The following is a 20,599-nucleotide window of genomic DNA, read 5'->3' on the forward strand; positions in this document are numbered from 1 at the left end:
TCTCTGTCTCTCAATAATAAATAAATGTTAAAAAAAAATTTTTTTTACTTTAAAAAATCGTTATTTTTTTAATAAATGATTTTAATAAATAATAAACATTGAAGAGAGGCCAGTAGCAAAGGGTCTGGGGCACGGGCATGAAGAAGATGAGCAAGAGGTGAAATGGAGCACTTATGCATTAATGGGAGGCAAGAAGGAGGGACTGTAAGAGGAAAGAGAATGGTTGGAAATGAACTGGGAAAGCAAAGAGAAAACAGTGAGAAACCAGAGGAAGAAAGAGATGCTTGCATGGGAGAGAGTATTCTGTCCTTACCATGAAAGACCTGGCATCCCTACCAAGGACCTTTCAGAAGATCCTGTATCCTTACCACTCAACTCCAGTCAGACTAACTTCCTTGCTGCTCTTGAGCACTTGGCTTTAGGACCCTCCATTTGCTGTCCTTCAGGTATTTACCGGGCTCTTTCCTCATTTCCTTCAAGGCCATACCCAAGTCGTCGCTCTATCCACACCCTAAGTAAAATAACACCTCCCTCCTTTTTATCCGACTTTATTCTTAAAGCCGCAATCACCATCCACCACACGATTTGCGATTGTCTGACACTCTCCACCTCCCTCCCCAGAAGGTAAATTCTATGTGCGCAAGGGTCTTCATTTTCTTCACTGATACATCTCCGGGACCTAGCCTGACACTTTGAGGTGGGGGCGGGGCTCAACATAAGTTGAAGGACTCAAGGAGTGGGTGTAGATGGGCGGAGACGGTGTTCCGAAGGGGTGTTTGGGGGTGTGCTTACAGCTCAACACAAGAGCAATTTTTCTCTCCTCCCCAGGCATTTCCTCCCCTAGGAAGCTAGGAATCAGAAGCAGGAATGAGAGAATTAAGGAAGCATCCAAATTAGTCCAGCTCAAATTCTAATTAAAAGTGCAAAAGCGAGAAGGACTGAAAGGTAAAGAATACTGCATACACGCAAAAGTGAGAGTGAAAAGTAAGAGAAGGCTAACAGGCGTCACTCTTTCCAATCTCTCCCTGATCCCCGCCCCCCCCCCCCCCCCCCCACGTTGGGGCGAGGCGCTGCTCGCACGCTCCTCTACCGCTCCTGTTGCGTTTCGCAGTCACCATCACTTTGGGGGAGACCAGGCCCGCCTTCGCCCGTCAGCTTCCCCCGCCCGCCTCGGCCAAGGCCCTGGCACGCGCCCGCCAGAGCCGCTAAGGCGACCGGGACTACACCTCCCAGGGTGCCGAGCGCGGGGGCGCCTGCGCAGTGCGGCGGGAGGCGGCGGTCTGTTCTCCGCTGAGGAGGAGCGGGGCAGAGGAGGGAGGCAGTGGGTGAGAGTTCAGAGTTCAGCAGCAGCAGCCCGAGCCCATGATTCCCATATGCCCTGTAGTTTCTTTCACCTATGGTGAGTATAATGTGCCCCGCCGAGGTCCCTGCCCGGCCCCTTCCCCGGCCCGGGGCCGCGGGGAGGCGCGGGGGTTGGGGCTGGCTCCAGGGAGGAGGCGGCGGCCGCCACCGGGGCGTGCGAGTGAGTGAGGGAGTGCGAGGCGGGAGGGGGAGGCGGCGCGGCCGCGGCCCTGGCCCCGGCCCGGCGAGGGCGGCTTTTCACAGCGCCTCTCTCTCTCCCTTTCCCTCCCTCGGCGTCTCTGCCCCTCTGCGCCTCTCCTCCCGCCATGGGACCCGACTCTCCGTGCCCGCCGCAGTGCCCAGCCGGCTGGGGGAAGATGCCAAAATGGCGACCGGCAACTACTTTGGATTCACCCACAGCGGGGCGGCGGCGGCGGCGGCTGCGGCCCAGTATAGGTAACGGCTCCCCGCCCTCTCCCTTCTTTCCCCCTGCTCGCTCTTCCGCCCACATCCCGCCGACACAACGCCCCCGCGCCGGCCCCCGCCCGGCGCCCCCGAGTCCCGGCCCGAGACGGGCCCGGCCCGGCGGCCTCTCCCGCCCCGCTCGGCCCGCGACGGGGAGGGGCCCCCTCGGTGGGGGCGGGAGCGAGAGACCGCCGAGGTGTTGGGACGTGGAGGGCCGCCGGGGCTTTCGGCGGCCCCGCAGCTAAAATGGCCTCCCGCGGCCTCGGAGCCCAGCCGCCACCCCCGCCCGGCCGGCTGAGGGAGGGAAGCGAGGCCGGGGCTCGGATCTCCCCCCCAGTCTCCGCCCCGCCTGTCCAGTGCCCACCTCTGAACCCCCTCCCACTTGGGGAATGGAGAGGGTGGGCGCAGGGGAGCGCCGAGTCGCACTGCCCACCCGCCTGTTCCGCGACGCCTCCCGTGCGCCAGTCTTCGCCCAGTGCCGAGGCCCCTTGAGCCCGATAACGTGTCGTTTTCTCGGGTACCTTCTCCTTCGGCTCCTCCTGTCCCTCCTCTCGAAACCTGCAAACAAACCGCGGGTGTCAACTACATTGGGTTCCTTTAGTTTTTCCTCTAGGGAGAGATGTAAACATACCAACCACCTGTGAATTTGTAGTTGGTAGACTGGTAAAGATGTGCGAAGTTTCTAGTACTGATAAATGAATCCATGGCCTTATTCTAGCTATTGAGTTTAGGCCGGGGGGTGGGAGGTGGTAATAATTCCCCTTGGCGGGTCTTTTTCCTCGAGTATGGGGGCGGGTTGGGGGGGGGGGGAGTTCGAGTGAGATTGTACTGACATTGTGATGCATCCAATGAAATCTGTACCTTAAGGGAAGCTCTAATTTCTGAAGTGTCAGTAGTTCATTATACATCTTATCAAAAGAGAAAAACGCGCTAGATTTTTTTTGTGTGGTCGTTGTTGCTTTTGAGTCAGTCTGAGACATTGTGTTCAGATTCAGGCCATAAACCTACAGGGCTCCTAAGCGACCAGCTTTTTATAGAAAGAGATATATTAGATATGTGTGTTAACTATTTGGTTAAACCCAGGGAATTTTTTTGTCTCCTTAACTTCAGGTGTTAGGTTGTGTAATGCAAAGGGCATCACTGGGAATCAGAAGACCTGGCTTCCATGTCTTTTTTCCTCTTGATTTTATGTCGTTGGGGGCATCACTTGTTTGGGCTTTCATTTTCCTCATCTGTAAAATGAGATATTCGGCTGTCTTCTTGAGTAAAAGCTTGTAATTCTGAAAAGGTTGCTATATTTCATGGAATTCTAAGATACCGCTTATGTATGCTTTATTTTACATATCACCAAAGAAAGTTGTTGCCAATTGAAGTATACAGTGCTTAAGACCCCATTGGTTTTAAGAGATGTTAAAATGTGTAAATGTACATTTTATTTAAAAAATTGGTATTAAATTTTTATAATTGTTGAATTTCTTTTTTTTTTTTTTAATGTTTGTTTATGTTTGAGAGAGTATGCCGGATGTGGGTAGGGGCAGAGGGAGATGGAGACAGAATCCAAAGCAGGCTGCAGGCTCTGAGCTGTCAGCGCAGAGGCGGAATCCCTGCACTTGAACTCACAAGCCCTGAGATAATGACTTGAACCAAAGTCGGACACTTAACCGACTGAGCCACTCAGGTGCCCCTGTTAATCCTTGAATTTCTTAAACGCATGTGGCAATTTTTACAAATCTGTTTTATTTTGAGACATTCCAGAAAATATTGGGGGCAAGATCTTGGGGCTTTTCAAACACTAACAAATTCTTTGCTACTAACAAAGCATCAGTTACTTTGATAAAAATCTTTTAGAGCTAATAATTTTCATGGAGAGAGGGGAAAAAAACCATTTTCTTTTCCTGGAAAACAAGCTAGCTAATCAGCATCTGTGCCATAAATCCTGTGCTACCAAGTACTATGTGTTCTAGACAAAGCTGTATTTAACCATTAAAAATTTTACTTGTTTCACACAGTATTTTTGTTGTTACTATGGGCAGAGTGATAGATTTTGGGATTATTTGCTGAAAATAGAATGGGTTCTTTGGCAGTTTTGAAATAATTGTTTTCTAGTCCAGACCTACAGATAGAAATGGGGGAGGAGGGGTGCCTAGGTGGCTCAGTCTGTTAAGCATCCCACTTTGGCTCAAGTAATGATCTCACAGTTCATGGGTTCAAGCCCCACATTGGTCTCTGCTGACAGCTCAGAGCCTGGAACCTGCTTCAGATTCTGGGTCTCCCCCTCTCTCTCTGCCCTTCCCCCACTCACACTCTGTCTCTGTCTCCCAAAAATAAATAAAATGTTTAAAAAAAAAAAATGGGAGAGGCAATGCTAACTTAAAGATGCTTAACCTTTTTTTTTTTTTTTTTTAAAGTTCATTTATATTTTTCGAGGTGGGGGAAAGGAGGGGCAGGGAGAGAGGAGAGAGAGAATCCCAAGCAGGCTCTGCACTGTCAGCCCAGAGTTCTGATGTAGGGCTCTATCCCACCATCTATGAGATCATGACTTGAGCCAAAAACAAGGGTTGGATGCCTAACCCTACTGAGCCACCCAGGCGCCCCACTTAATCATTTTTTTGATAAAATAGTTGTATGTATGTGTTTTATCCCAGTATAGAAAAGTAGTACAGAATTTCTGTACCTACTTTTTCTATTGGCTTTGAATCTCAAGTTTCAGTAAACTGTAACAACCATCCAAATTACTAAATTTTATCTATATGTCTAATAAGGAAATACTAGTCTTTTAACTATACTTATTTATGCATATGCCAGCAAAACTAATTGTTAATATGTTCTGTCCTTGTATATAGATATAGTACATGGCAAATTGTTTGCTTTTATGGAAAGAAATCAGGCCCAATAATGCTAATCCTGCAGCTCAAGGAAGATAAATAGCATTAATAATAAAAGCATATACAAAAAATGCAGTGATGATGCTTATTTTTCTTCCTGTCTAGAAATCACTATAATGTAACTTGTAGACATGGAAGACCAAGGGCTTACTTTGCAAGTTTTTGTTGTTAGTTTTTGTTTTTTATTTTAATTTAAAGGATGCAAACTTGGAAATTTTAAGCATTTACTTGTGGATAATGTGTTGAATCAAATACAAATAACTCATTGAATACAAGTAACAAAGTAACCTAAGTCTACATTTCATTCTAGTTCTTAGTTTTCTTGGTTATAGCTGTCTGTAAGGCTGTAAGTTCTTCTCACTGCTAACTTCTAAATAAACTAAGTTTTTTATTTGTATAATGCATATTAAATATTTTCATGATAAGCACTCAGTCCTTGTGCTACATGTTCCATCAGCTACTGTTTTTCTTTTTGTATTTTTTTAAGGCAAGTAAATAAACCTATGCCTATTAGCCACTGTTGCAGATAAAATCTTTTCATTTTTTTGACCTTTGTTCCTCCTTAGAAATGAAGAAATCAAAATACTTTTAAGTATTAGTTTATGTGTTTATATGTATGTGTTTCTGGTAGTATTAATTTGTGGGGCACAGGATGAAGCAGATAAGAAGTATGGTGAGAAAATAGGATGGCTTCATGGCAGAAAGGGGGGGACTTGGGTAGGTAACCTACTTTAGTAGAGCTAACCTTTTTTGTTTGAGAAGAAAGACTTTCAGATAAATTTAATTTTGCAATCTTGGAAAAAGTATTTCAACAGTTATGAAGACTTAGTGTAGCAAAAAATGTGGGGAAAGATAGTTCTCAATAGAAAAAAAAGTTTTCTGATAGTTACATAGGCTCAAAATCAATTTTTTAATTCATTCATTGGCAGTGATAGAGAAGTTCTCATAGTTTTTACTTTTTGAAAGGAGTTGTGGCATATACAGATACATGTATATGTAATAAATGTGTAAAATAATATATATTATGTGTATTATATATATAATAAAATAGTGATATAATCCCATTATATTTTACTATTAATAGGACATAAACATTTCTTTGAGAGTTTTAAATAGCCAGTTTCCCTTATTTATAATTTTGTTTTATTTTAATATTTATTTTTGAGAGAGAGAGAGAAAGAGCGAGCATGAACAGGGGAGGGGCAGAGAGAGGGAGACCTAGAATCTGAAGCAGACTTCAGGCTCTGAGCTGTCAGCACGGAGCCCTACAGGGGGCTGGAACTCACAAACCTGAGCCAAAATCAGAGCTTGACTGACTGAGCCACTTAGGCGTCCCTCCCTTTATTATTTAGACAAGCCTTGGACATACAAGTTCCTTGTCCTCTTTCTATCTAATCAAGCTATTTGTTACCTGGATAACCTAAATCTTTAGCTTTTGCTTAAACTAATTTTCTTTGTCCTATATATAATTCATAATGTATCATTGAATAATTTAAAGTTAGCTATTTGAAAAAATCATTTGGTAACTTTCTTTTTTACCCTTTTTATATCTAATATTTATTGAATTTAAAGGCTTTTGGGTAGAGATTTTATAAAAATATAAAATAATTACTTTACCCCCATATTCTTAGAATCTTAGCAAATGTTGTGTAAGGATAAATGTTTAAGTGGATTTTGACTATCATCTGGACATTAGTTTAAATTCAGCATCTGCTAATTCAAAAGAAGGCATCTCATCAGTAATTCTTAAGATCTGTTTAGTATGTCCCTAAAGGTTAAGTATCTCCTCACATCACTAAGATAACTTGGGTAGGTTGATAGCTGGTGAAGTTTTTTTTTCTTTCCTTTTTAGTTTATTTTGAATATAGTGTTAAGAATACTCTCTTGAGGAAAGAATGAGGGTAACATTAGTAGGGTAAAAAAGGAGTAATCCCTAACTGAGAAGGTGAAAAACCAGGTGAACAGGTTTTTGAAACCAATCACGGTGATGGAAATTTACTGGCTCTATAAAAAAAATTCTGCAACTGCTAATTATATCAGCTCTTTCATCGTTGAATCAGAGATCTTAGGATTCATAATGCTTGAATGAGTTTGAAATAATGAAAATTTTCTTTCCAAAAGGATTACTACTGTTACATTGATGATATTTCTTGCCTATGTTATTAGTAGCCTTAAGGGTAGTGTGAGCCAAAATATTCCTGTAGAGAATGTTTAAGGTGTATGCTTGACTGTGCTTTTGTAAACTGCTTTACAGTATACTCTAATGGGAAGAGCATGAATTTGGAGCTTGTGAGACTTCAGATTTGAATCTCAGCTCTATCCCATCAGTCATTTGGCCAAATCACTTCATCTTTCTGAGACTGTTCCCTCACCTGAGTTACCTTGAGGTGAAGATTAAATATAAAAACTTCCTACCCTGGTCCTGATTTTCAGTAGGCATTTTAACCAATGTTAGTTTTCTATGAAGTATAGATATTTGAATAATACTATAAGGGTTTTAAAGGAATTCATTAGTTGATGTCTTTCATATATTTAATGTATAGAGTTTCATAATCTCAAGGTAAAATGTTTTAAAAGTAGGTAATTGAGTATCAATTGATGGGCCTCAATTTGTGTCATTTTGTTTTTTTTATTTTACTTATTTTTAAATGTTTAAGAGCGAGGACACTTGAGGGGAGGGGAGGGACAGAGAGAGAGAGAGAGAGAGAGAGCGCGCGCGAGCGAGCGCGTGCGAGCGAGCGCGCACGCGCGCAAGGGAGAGAATCCCAGGCAAGTTCTGTGCTGTCAGTGGGAGTCTCTCCAAATGTGAGATCACTACCTGAGCCAAAATCAAGAGTCAGATGCTCAACCTACTGAACCACCCAGGTGCTTCCCACTCCCCCTGCCACCGTGTCATTTTAATGGGGAAGGAAGGAGATTTTTTTTAAGTTTATTTATTTTGAGAGAGAATGAGCAGGGGAGGGGCAGAGAGAGAGAGAAAGATCCCAAGCAAGCTCCATGCTAAGCCTGACCAAGGGCACAATTTCATGACCAACCTTGAGATCATGACCTGAGCAGAAATCAAGAATCAGACACTTAACCAAGCCACCCAGGCACCCCGGAAATTTTTTATTTGCAAGCAACATGATTATTTTATTTGCAGCCAACAGACAAAAATAAGAGAAATAGTAAGTACTTAGCAAATTTTCTGAATCTATAATCAGGCAGGAATTGGTAACATTCCTGTTTCAGCAATATTGTGTTAGATTATTAAATTTCAAAATAAATCTTTTTTTATATAGCCACAAAACCTATTAAGTAGAAATAGAACTAATGAGATCTACAAAACACTTAAGGAAAAAAATACATTAGGATATAAAGGCCATAAAAGAATACATAAATAAATGAGGATGGACTGGGTCCGTGGAGTGAAAAAATGCCATCAAGTTATCAACTTTCTTCTATGTAATCTATATAACGCAATTCCAATAAAAATCAACAGTCTTGGGGGACAGGGGTTAACTTGACAAAGAGATTCTAATGTTGGTAATGAAAATAGTGTTTGTCCAAAAGTAGTCATAACAGTCTTGTAAGATATGACAAGGAAGGTCTTGTATTATCACATACCCAAACTTTATTAAACAGGAGAATGTCATATTAATCAGTTACAGGGATAGACAAATATATAACTGGAATAAAATAGAGATCCCAGAGATAGAATTATGCTTATGAGCAGTTGGATTATTAATGTATAGCTGTTTAAATAGACATATTCGTTAAATCAGCCAAATTAGTTTTCAGAAGTACACCATCATGTTAATCAGAAGACAGGCCTTGGGCTTATAAGTGTAGTAATTGACAAAGTATGTTAGAATTACTTAGCTAAATAATTGAAGGTGTGCAGTGCACCCACTATGCTTGGCCATAAATTGCCCTTGGCACTCCTTCCTCAGAATTAGGGTCACTGTTCAGAGTATAGTATTCCTTAGTGCTGTGTGAAAGCTATGTGCAGTGCAGCTCTTTAATTCAGGCTTGTAGAGGACATACTAATAAAATAAAGATTACATTGGGCTTTAAAAGATATTTCCTATATAATATGTATATTAAAATACATTTTTAGGGAGTAACACGTAATATTTAATGAATATCTACAATATATATGTGCAGTCTCTGTACTCAAGGAGTTTATGCTTTTGTGGGATGTCCTGTGGGAGGACAAATATACCTGCAAATAACCATGCCATGATAATGATCATACTTGAGTTTAAATGAAATACTAAAATGGGGAATTGGAGGATTCTCACTGTGGAGTTTGAGATGCACTTCCATGGTCTTTCATTCTGAAAATTGAGGGAAGATCATTTTAGACAAAGGAAATGTGTTGAGCCAGGAAGGCAATGTATGATGCTTGATATGATTGAGAGTGGAATGACTTTGAAGTCAGACTACCTGAGGTGAATCCTGGTTCCCTGTACTGCTTGCTGTGTGACCATGGGCAGTCTCTTGATATTTAAGCTTCATCTTTAAACTGGAGAAAATATTGTTCTTTCTTCATAGGATTGAGATTTTTAGAAAGTTCTATGTTGAAGTACAACATAGAGAAAAACTGCACAGTATAGCTTGATGAACTGTCATATACTAAACTTTACCTGTATAAACAGCATCCAAATTAAAAACAAAAACATTATCAGCATCCTGGGAGGCTTCTACATTCTCCATTGTGTTGTTTTGATAATTCAGTGACATAGTATTTGCAAAATTCTGGGTACAGTCCCTGGCATATATTATATCCCCATCAGCGTTAGCTATTATATTCAGTAGACATTTGGAATGGAGCTTAAGAAAGGGATAAGGGTTGGTAGTGTAAATCTGGATATCATTCATATGGTAGTGATGCCCCGTTTAGTTGTTGAGCATGGATGAAACCAGAGAAAGTACTATGGCTGGCATACGTCATTTAGTAAAAAATTTTGAACGAATGAGAGAAAAATAGAAAAAATAAAGCCATGGTTACAAATTGGGAAACATCTGTGTTTAAGGTAAGGCCAGAGAAAGAAATAAGTAGGGCATGCACAGAGTTCCTGGAGGGGGGAAGGCCTTCTCCCAGCTTCTCAGCCTCACTGCAGGGTGGATGGGGTAACTTCACTCCCTGTGTCCTGAGTCCTTGCTAGAAACCTGCATTTCTGTCCACACACCTTGGACCTTGGTCCTGGGGGCTCAAAAACAAAAACAAACTGAAAAAGGTTTATGGTCTAATTTAGTATTCAAATAAGTTCTTGAGGGCCCTAGAGATCAAAGGGGCTTAAAGTATTGGGAAGATCAATTAAGTGAAAATGAAAATTTTAATATATTTTTTATTTCTGGGAAAATATATGCTGTATAAAATGCATTAACATTGATATGGTAATCAGTTTTAAATGGGAAAGAATGTTCTTAAAAAGATTTGAAGAAATCTAATACTTTTTTGATAGGAAACAACACAAAAACCTTTTAAACGATAATCATCTAGATGAGGGCAAAGTGCTGTTATTTATAAAGATGGCTTTATAGCTTCTCTCACTCTCCCAGTCCTACACATCCCAAGCCATTTTTTTTTATTGTAAACAGAATACTCATCATAAAATGTAAATTCAGTCACACCACTTTTCTGCTTAAAATCTTCACTGGCTGTCTATTACTTTGAGAATATCTGGTTATCCTAGCTTTATTAAGGACTTCAGTATCTTATTGTACACATTTATAATTCCTTATCTACATTTATGAAATCAAAAAACTACTGAAAATACTCCTGGTAAGTTTGTAAAACACTTGACAATAAAAAATTGATCTGAAATATCAGGAGCCTATTTTTAGTTTGTGTGTTTTTTGTTTTTAATGTTTGTTTATGTTTGAGAGAGAGCGAGCAGGGAAGGGGCAGAGAAAGGGAGACAGAGAATCCCAAGCAGGCTTCACACTGTCAGCGCAGAGCCCCACATGGGGCTTGAACCCACGGACTGTGAGGAAATGACCTGAGCTGAAATCAGAGGAGTCAGTCACTTAACTGACTGAGCCACCAAGGCACCCTAGTTTTGTTTTGTTTTTCATTTTACTTACTGTGAATATTCATATCTTTAACTGAAGAAATGTTAATGTGTTTGTGAAATAACGAAGAATGTATTTTTTCTTGAGTTTGGAAAGTTACAAGGCACTTTGGTTTAATTACCTTATAGTATCCATCAGCTTTTATTGTACCTAATAGTTGGTGAATTTCTTTTTTGAGCAGTTCTATTTATAAACAGTTAAAAGGATTGACATTTCATGACTTGTTCCTTTTTAGAGGTCTTCAAAGAAAATCTGCTTAATTTTTAAAAGTGGAGTAAAATTCATTTTTATCTTGCAATTACTGTATGGATCCATTGGGTCCTTTTTATAAGTCTTAAGATTTACCATATGGGATTTTAGTGATTTTACTTTTCTATGTCTTGAAACATTTTGCTGTTTCATCATCCTAGGAATTATTTCCTCTTGTCACTTATTCCCAACTACACTAAGAAAGATTAATACGATAGAAAAATGGAGAAATGTTGGAATCACCTAGAAGGGTAGTACAATAGTGAAATAACTGGAGGACATTGATTGCATTGTCCTCATCTTTGCATCTTTGAAGAAATATGAAAGAAAGAGACACTACCATTATAGTTGGCTTTTAGTTTTGTCCTTCAGCACAGTTGAGGATTCCAAGCTGTTCATACTTTGTCCATATTGGCAAAGAAAAGAAAATTAACAGGAAAATATTTGACAATTATTAGATAAATAGCATGAATGCCAAAAAACAGGATCACTGTAGACTAAAGATAGTGACATTGATTGTAAAAGCAAAATCTCAGACTAAGAATCTTTAGATACAGTATCCTAGATGACATTTTTTTTTAAGTCAGGAATCAGTGAGTGAAAAATCAAGTTTTTCTAAGGATTAAAAGGTAAGTATGGTAAGGGCACCTGCATGGCTCAGTCTGTTAAGTATATGACTCTTGATTTCCGCTCAGGTCATGATCTCATGGTTGGTGAGTTTGAGCCCCTCATTGGCCTCTGCACCGAGAGTGAAGAGCCTGCTTGTGTGTGTGTGTGTGTGTCTCTCTCTTTCTCTTTCTCTCCCTGTCTGTCTGTCTGTCTGTCTTTCTCTGACCCTCCCCTGCTCTCTCTCCTCTCCTGTCTCTCTCTCTCAAAAAAAAGTAAATATGGTATTCTCATCTAATCAGTCAGTAGGAAGGACTTCTTACATAATATTCTGTGACAAGATCTTCAACATCTCAATTTGCTAGAAGTGTATGTGGCAGAATTCTTTCATCTTTTTGTAATGTTTATGCATCACAATTTACTGGATAGGATTCATCAGTGGACAGATACTGAAGGTACGTATGTATTCAAAGATAATCGGAAGGAAGTTGATGGTGTAGAAAGGAAAAGATTGATTAGATTGATCATTCCAGACTTAAAATTGAAAACGTTTGTATGGAGCAAAGAAGATGACTGTCTCTCAAAAAAAAAAAAAAAAATGGAGCCATCAAATGTTCTAAAAAACTTTTTAAGCATTGTATTTTGACAGTTCAGGTGCAGGAAGAAGAGCCAGAAGTAATAAATTAGAACTCATTGGAGATACATTTGAAATCTGGATTCCACATTTACGAGATAGAAATGTTGTGGTTTGTGCATAAAAGTTGATGAGCAGTTAGGCTCAGGGAACGTGGTTTGTTTTAAAACCAAGAACATACGGAATAAAAATTTGGGTTTCTAATAGGTTTTTATTATCCCTTAATCTTCTGTAAATAATTTGTTAAATGACTTCAAAAATATAAAAAGTGCCAGGGGCACCTGGGTGGCTCAGTCAGTTAAGTGTCCAGTTCTTGGTTTCAGCTCAGGTTATGATCTCACAGTTTGTGAGTTCGAGCCCCATGTTGGGCTCGGTGCTGACAGCTTAGAGCCTGGAGCCTGCTTCAAATTCTGTCTCCCTCTCTGCTCCTCCCCTGCTCATGCTCTGTCTCTCTCTCCTTCAAAAATAAATTAAAACGTTAGAAAAAAAAGAGAAAAAATCTCTCAGTGCTTTGGTAGATACATAAAATGCCATAATTTGACCTGGAAAATTTAGAGAAGTCCAACAATGTTGAGCATTAAATTTGGACTCATGAAAAGATCGAATTGTGTTTTGAATGCCATGAAAAAGAAAAAAACATTTTGTCTATCAATCAATTTGACATTTTATCCAAAATTAAAAATAATGCACACACACAGAGTATGTTTTCCAGAGGAGAAAAAAAAAACACCTTTAATAATGTAAGTGACAGAAGCAGTCTACATTTTCTTGATTGAGACTTTTTCTCATTCCTTTTACAACATTAGGTATTAAACATTGTTTCTGTTTTACAGTGGTTGCTCTAGAAATTTAATATGGATATTTCACACTGTCCAAAGTTAATCATTATCTTTACTCTCCTAAACAATATAAGGACTTAAAATGCTTTATTTTTTTTTCTTTCTTGCCTTTTTTTTTTAAACTTTCTATAATTTATTTTTTATAACTTACATCCAAGTTAGCACATGGTGCAACAATGATTTCAGGAGTAGATTCCTTAAGCCCCTTACCCATTTAGTCCATCCCCCTTCCCACAACCCCTCCAGCAACCTTCTGTTCTCCATATTTAAGAGTCTCTTCTGTTTTGTGCCCCTCCCTGTTTTTGTTATTTTTGCTTCCCTATAAAATGCTTTAATCTTAATCCTCTCCTGGTTTTGTGCCATTATTATACAATATTTTAGATTTTTTTTAACCCCACAACTAGTCATTGTTGAACAAAATTATATAGTCAGTGATTTTTTTTTTTAAGTTATTTATTTATTTTGAGAGAGAGCACGCACAAACCGGGGAGGGGCAGAGGGGGGTGGAGGGCTTGAACCCATGATCCATGAGATCATGACCTTGAGCCAAAATCAAGAGTCAGAGGCTCAACCAACTGAGCCACCCAGGTGCCCCATATTAGTGATTATTTAAACTTACTTTCATATTTACCATTTAAAAAAATTTTTTTTAATGTTTATTTTTGAGAGAGAGAGAAAGGGAGTGCGAGTAGGTGGAGGGGCAGAGAGAGAGGGAGACACAGAATACGAAGCAGGCTCCAGGCTCTGAACTTTCAACACAGAGCCCGATGAGGGGCTCAAACTCACAGAGAGATCATGACCTTAGCCAAAGTCGCAGCTTAACTAACTGAACAACCCAGGCACCTCTATCACTTTTTTTTTTTTTAAGTTTATATATTTTGAGAGAGAGAGAGAGAGGAGAACACGAGCAGGGAGGGGTAGAGAGAGAGAATCCCAACTAGGCTCGGCACTGTCAGTATGGAGCCCAATGTGGGGTTTGAACTGAAGAATCATGAGATCATGACCTGAGCTGAAACCACAAGTTGGTTGCTTAACTGACTGAGCCACCCAGGCACCCTATATTTACCACTTTTTAAACATAAGTTTATTCATTCTGAGATCATTTTCATTTTTCCTAAAGGAAATCTTTAAAAATGTCCTTAAATATGGGTCTACTGGTAACATTTTGTGTGTGTGTTGTGTGTGTTTTTAATCTCATGTTTCTCATTATTGAGAAGTCATCACTTAGGCTCTGTAGGCAAATTGTTTTCCCTCAGTGCTTCTCTTTGTTGGGGCTCTTGAATCTCATGATTGTTATTTTTTTATTAATTTTAGGAAATCTCAGACATTCATTTTAGGTGTGTTTCCTTTTTCTCCATTTGCAACTCTACTTAGATGTAATTTACCACTTTTTTTCTTTCCTCCTGATTTTTTAACCTCTAATATTTTTCACCTCATTGTCTCTGTCCATTCTAAGTAATTTTGGAGACAATTTTAAGTTTAATTTTTTTTTTGTCAGCCATGTCTAATCAGTTATGTAATGCCTTTCTAAATTCCTGATTATAATTTTTATATATAGTGTATTTTGTTTCTGGAAGTTTTGTTCTTTTAAAAATTCATCTGGTTGTGTTTGATCAATTTCTTGGTCCTTGGTCTTAGTTTTGATAGTCTCTTTTACTTTTTTTAGTGTACTTATTTTATATTTTGTATCTAATAATTCTAATGCTTCTAGTCTTTTCAAATTTTTTTTTTTATTCTGCAAACTCTTGCTCATAGTAACTTGTTTCCTTGTGGGTTTTGTTGTGTTTTTATTGAGAGCTCCTGTTTCTTGGAACATTGTAGCATTTAGAGAGGAAAATGTGTTTTGTGGCATCTGGAAGCACTATCAGCCCAGAGATACATTAAACGAACTTCTTAGCTGGGAGTGTTTCTAGTTAGAGAATGTGCATTCCAGAGCCCAAACTAGGGGAAGGCTGGCTTGTGATTAATTGTCAGGGGAGACTTCTTTCCCCTTTCCCCAGAGCCCAGGCTGAGCTAGTAAAGTTTCTTTTACAATTTTCCCTTAAAAGGGGAAATGGGGGTCCCTGGGTGGCTTTGTTGGTTGGGTGTCCAACTCTTGATTTCTGCTGAGGTTGTGATCTCATGGTTTGTAGGAACCAGCCCCAAGAGCCCTGACGTGTGGCCTCTGTGGTGACAGGGCAGGGCCTGCTTGTTGGGATTCTCTCTCTCCTTCTCTCTGTCCCTCCACCCACGTATGCCTCAAAATAAATAAACATTTTTAAAAAATCTTTAAAAGAAGTGGGGGGAATGGATTTTTTCCTAATTCACCTTCTGTGCTGGTTCTCGTGGGAGTCCCAGAGTTCTAGGCCATTGCTTCCCAATGCCTTTCATGTCTGCTAACACAGAAAATGATGTTTGTTGAGCAGCACAGTAGGCAAAGTGGGAGATTTGGAGCCCTGGATAGGGTTATTGCAGCTGTAGGCAGCAGATATAGGGCTCTGACCATGTGCACTGCTTATTTTCCTGGAGAACTGTTTCCCTGTTACAGAATAGAAGGAAATGTTTTTGTTTAAAGATATAATTTAAAGAGTGGGGAAACGAATGATGAATACCATTATAGACTCTAAGTTAATGCTCTATGATAAAATGGTGGTTCTTGAAGCTTACAGTTTTGGGACCCCTCAAGCAGTTACAATTATTGAAGACCCCAAAGAGCTTTTGTTTATGTGGGTTATATTTACTGTCTTAGAATTAAAAAAAATATTTATTGGGACACCTGGGTGGCTCAGTCGGTTAAGCATCCGACTCTTGGTTTTGGCTCAGGTCATGATCCCACAGTTTGAGAGTTCTAGTCCTGCATCAGGCTTTGTGCTGACAGAGTGGAACCTACTTGGGGTTCTGTTGTCCCTCTCTCTCTGCCCCTCCCTTGCTTGCTCTGTCTCTCAAAATAAGTAAAAACTTAAAATTATTAAGTCATTTTAAAATAAGAATAAAATTACCACATGTTAACCCCAAATTTCTTTATGAAAAATAACTAGATTACTATCCCCCCAAAATAGTGAGACAAGAGGCCTTACCTCACACTTTTACAGAGATTTTTATTAAATTGTTTAGATTAAATTATATGAAAGCAATAAATTATTTGGATTAAATTATATGAAAGCAATCTGTAACTGAAAAAGGGATAACCTCCTGGATCCTAGTAGTCCTTGGATCACATTTTGAAAATCACTCGTATAAAGATTAAAAAGTATAGAGAGTAGCATGGCAGGCTCAATCTGAAGAGCGTACGACTTTTGATTTCAGGGTTGTGAGTTTGAGTCCCATGTGGGGTGTAGAGATTACTTAAATAAATAAACTTAAAAAAAAAAAGAGGTATAGAAATGTTTTCCCTGTTACCAGATGCCACTTATATGGACAAGTCATTGGTACACATAGTTGTTTTAATGTCAGTAGTGACTATAACTTTAGTATAATAGCCAACTCATACTAATGGAACTTGCAAATGCTAAAAATGGGCTCAGGGTTGGGTATAGGTTAGTCCAGAAATGTAGAAATTAGGAGTATGTTAAATTTGTGGTGGGTGGTTCGTCGGTTATTCAAGTTGCCAGTTTGAGAATTCTATTCCAATACTTTCATGCTCCCCCCTAGAGTAATAATACTGTAATCAAAAATAAAATAGGGGGCGCCTGGGTGGCTCAGTCGGTTGAGCATCCAACTTAGGCTCAGGTCATGATCTCATGGTTCATGGGTTAGAGCCCTGCATCTGGCTCTGTGCTGACAGCTCAGAGCCTGGAGCCTGTTTCAGATTCTGTGTCTCCTTCTCTCTGACCCTTCCCCGTTCATGCTCTGTCTCTCTCGGTCTCAAAGGTGAATAAACGTTAAAAAAAAATTAAAAAAATAAAAATAAAATAGTATAGAAGGGCTTTTAATGAAAAAATTCCCTTATTTTCCTTCTCCCTTCTTCCCAGTTCCACTTTGTAGAGACCCTTACTTTTAGTGCATTCTGGTTTTATTTCTAACCTGCATATCATGAAATCATATGCTTCTCTGTATCTTAATTTATCAACTTTTTTATGCATTATATTTTGACTTCCTACAGTCCTTCCTACAGTCAGGAGTTAGTACATACTCTCTCATGCTTCTCATTTCTCCTTCCAAATTCATTGATATGCCTATTTCTCTTACTTCAACACTCCATTTCCATCAAAGGTAGTCAGTTTCTCAGTACTCTCTATTTTAGGAAAAGAATCTTGGAACTCTGGTGCTTTACTTTCCCTCTTTCCCCACCCCATCCCCCAACTTAGCTGTGGTTGTACTTGTGATTAACATTTATGTTATATTCTGTAATCGTAGTTTGTTTTCTGTAATTTAGGTTGATTCTGAAGCTTTAATGCAAAAACTTTTATTCTTTTATGATTGTAAATAGTAGTACTTACTGTGGAGCCAAGTGGTGGTGGTGTACGATTATCATTTCTAATATGTTTGTTCCATTTTTACAACCCTGTGCCACTTAATAGAACAATCTTCCTAGGTTCAAGTTCAAATGGATGTTTGTTTTTTACATCCTACTGATTGCTTAACTGTGGTGTCTTTTACCAGGATCATGCCTTTCTTGAGCAATTTCATATTTGCTGAAGCCTTTCATTACCACCCCCCCCCCCCATCTTTTTGGTGCCTTGATTGTATCTTAAGATTTTTCCAGGATCCTGGTATACTGTCCCTTGTCCAATCCTGTTTTCCTGGACATTTCTCTCCTGGAGGCCTCTATACTGTTTTTACTTACAGTCTAAGCTCATTGCCTGTGTCGGTCTGCTGCACAGCTGCTGACCTGGCCTCTCCTCTCTCCTGGATTTGGATCCAGTGTTTATAGGATCTCATTTTTTTTTTTCTTGGTTTATTTTTTATTGAAGTACACCCTCATGTTAGTTACTTCAGAGAGGGGGGTGGTGTATAGGTAGTAAACTCTTTCAGTTCTTGAATGTCAAAAAAAATAATTCTGTCTTGATGGTTTAGCTGGGTACAGAACTCTGTATTAATAATCATCTTTCCTTGACTTTTTAAGACAGTCTGCTGTCTTCTAGCCACTAGTGTTATCAGTAAAAGTCTGATTTTCATTTATTTGTATACAGCTGACTTATTTTTTTTTTCTTTCTGGAGACTTGAAAGATTTTTTTTTTTTAAACCTTGAAGTGTTGTAAAATGCTATATGTCTCTAGATGTAGTTCTTTCATTCAATTTTGCACTCTGTAGTCCCTTTAAATTTGAAAATATATGCTTCCCTTCCAGAATGGGAAATACTATTTCTTAATTTCTTTTATTTGGTTTTTTCTTTTCTTTTCAGAATTCTTTCCAATTGGATATTGGACTTCCTAGATTATCTTCTCTTTTCTAGTTTTCATATTCTGATCTTGTCTGTATCCCTCAACTTTATCTTCTACCAGAGTGTAAAGTTTTTATTTTATGGATAAATCAGAGTTTTTTAAATTCTTGTTTGTTGCCTTGAGATATTCATTTTCTTTGGATCAATCCTGTTTCTTTTGCAGTTTATAGTAGGCTTTCTTCCAACTATCTGGTGATTTTGGTCAGCTATCTGTTGTGGTAAGGTCTCTGGTTGGTTTCACTTTCTGGTAAGGAAGGGGAGAAAGCTGGCCATTAACCTCCAGTTTAAGTCCGAGAATATAAAGAGTGTCATTACTCTTTAATATTAATAATTCCCTAAATATTTTATTTTTCAACCCCCAAGAGAAATACCTTTCCATTTTATGTCTGATTCTTCAAGTATTTCATAACCTTGCTTACACATATTTTTATATGTTTGTTTTGTGGTTAATTATTTAGTTTGTCCTGGTTTAAAACTGACTGAAGTTTATTAGACTTAATTTATTCACAAAGGATATTATCTAAATGGAAGCTTCTTCTGAATGAAAATGAAAGTCTTCTCATTTCACAAATAAATTTTTATTACAAGACTTGGGTTCTTAATTACTTGTCCAGTTTTATTTTAAAAAATTAATGACCATTAAGCCTTAAATTTTATGTAGGGATATAATTTAAGACCTTTTATTCTAACACTCCAAAGTAGGCACAATCCTTGGTTTAAAATATTTCGACCTGGGGCGCCTGGGTGGCGCAGTCGGTTAGGCGTCTGACTTCAGCCAGGTCACGATCTCGCAGTCCGTGAGTTCGAGCCCCGCGTCAGGCTCTGGGCTGATGGCTCAGAGCCTGGAGCCTGTTTCTGATTCTGTGTCTCCCTCTCTCTCTGCCCCTCCCCTGTTCATGCTCTGTCTCTCTCTGTCCCAAAAATAAATAAACGTTGAAAAAATAAATAAATAAAAATAAAATATTTCGACCGAAGACTAATTTTGCTTAAACTAATTTGAACTTGAATTTTTAAAAATTTACTTACTTATTTAGACTTAGCCAGTAGATATTTAATTGAATTGGTATGGTCCAGGCTGGTCATATACATCACATTAAAGGCAGTTTTTCTTTTTTTTTTTTAAATTTTTTTTTTCAATGTTTATTTATTTTTGGGACAGAGAGAGACAGAGCATGAACGGGGGAGGGGCAGAGAGAGAGGGAGACACAGAGTCAGAAACAGGCTCCAGGCTCTGAGCCATCAGCCCAGAGCCTGACACGGGGCTCGAACTCACAGACCGCAAGATCGTGACCTGGCTGAAGTCGGACGCTTAACCGACTGCGCCACCCAGGCGCCCCAGTTTTTCTAAGGATATTTCAAGTTGAAAAAGAATTTCCCAGATGGGTTTAAGATAACCAGAGAATCTTTATTTTGAACAGCAGACAGTTGCCCTAGCCCTTAAACCCCTGGGAATTGGGACTAGATCATCGTTCATCATGATGCTTTTGGTAGAGGATATAGTTTCAGCCCAGATGATGGGTAGGTATCTGGCTAAGAGCAGTTGGGTTAGGCAGCCCTAGGCATGTACTTTATGATAATTGCTAAAGGTATTGACATACTTTTTATATGGTTACTGGGAAGGGTGATTATAAGATTTATTGTTCAAGCCAAGACACATGGGTGTGAGAGAGTACTGTTAATAATTATGAGGGGACAGTGGGCTTAAACCAGAGCATATTGTCCTCCCTTTCTCAGTCACAGGGTCTTTTAAGGATCAGAGGCAGTATAAGTCAAATTGACTTAACGTTCCTATTCTATTCCCACTCTTTTTTGTCCTGTAGGACAAGTTTTGGGGATCAAGAAGTGTGAACAAATATTTTGATAAATAGCGTGGGGTGAATGGAAACTGTATAGGAGTCCAAGACTATCTAAATTTTTATATAAACAAACCCCTTTTATGCAGTGTAGTCTGAATGTGTGAAATTTTATCAGTAAATGTTAAATATAAGTTTCACAGAACTGGTGTATTTATATTTTAAATATAATTCTTTTTCTCAGTTCTAGGAATTTTGAAGAAGTATAATATGTTATTGGCATTTTTTTCTTAAGGCTGTGGAATTATCCATAGAAAATGTCAATCCCAAACCAATTTTCCACTATTTAAATTTCCCTTTTCCTG

General features: G+C 39.1%; 1 protein-coding gene across 1 annotated transcript in view; it reads left to right on the top strand.

Moving 5' to 3' along the window:
• Positions 1-1,262: 1,262 nt before the first annotated feature.
• Positions 1,263-20,599, top strand: part of ZFR (zinc finger RNA binding protein) — an 86,228-nt gene continuing 66,891 nt past the window's right edge. The window contains 2 exon segments of the mRNA XM_043600399.1: positions 1,263-1,399; positions 1,698-1,797. Of these exon segments, the coding sequence (XP_043456334.1) occupies positions 1,363-1,399; positions 1,698-1,797 (137 nt within the window). The 5' untranslated portion in view covers positions 1,263-1,362.

The sequence above is a fragment of the Prionailurus bengalensis genome, chromosome A1 (assembly GCF_016509475.1).
Source record: "Prionailurus bengalensis isolate Pbe53 chromosome A1, Fcat_Pben_1.1_paternal_pri, whole genome shotgun sequence".
In the NCBI taxonomy this organism is placed as follows: Eukaryota; Metazoa; Chordata; class Mammalia; order Carnivora; family Felidae; genus Prionailurus; species Prionailurus bengalensis.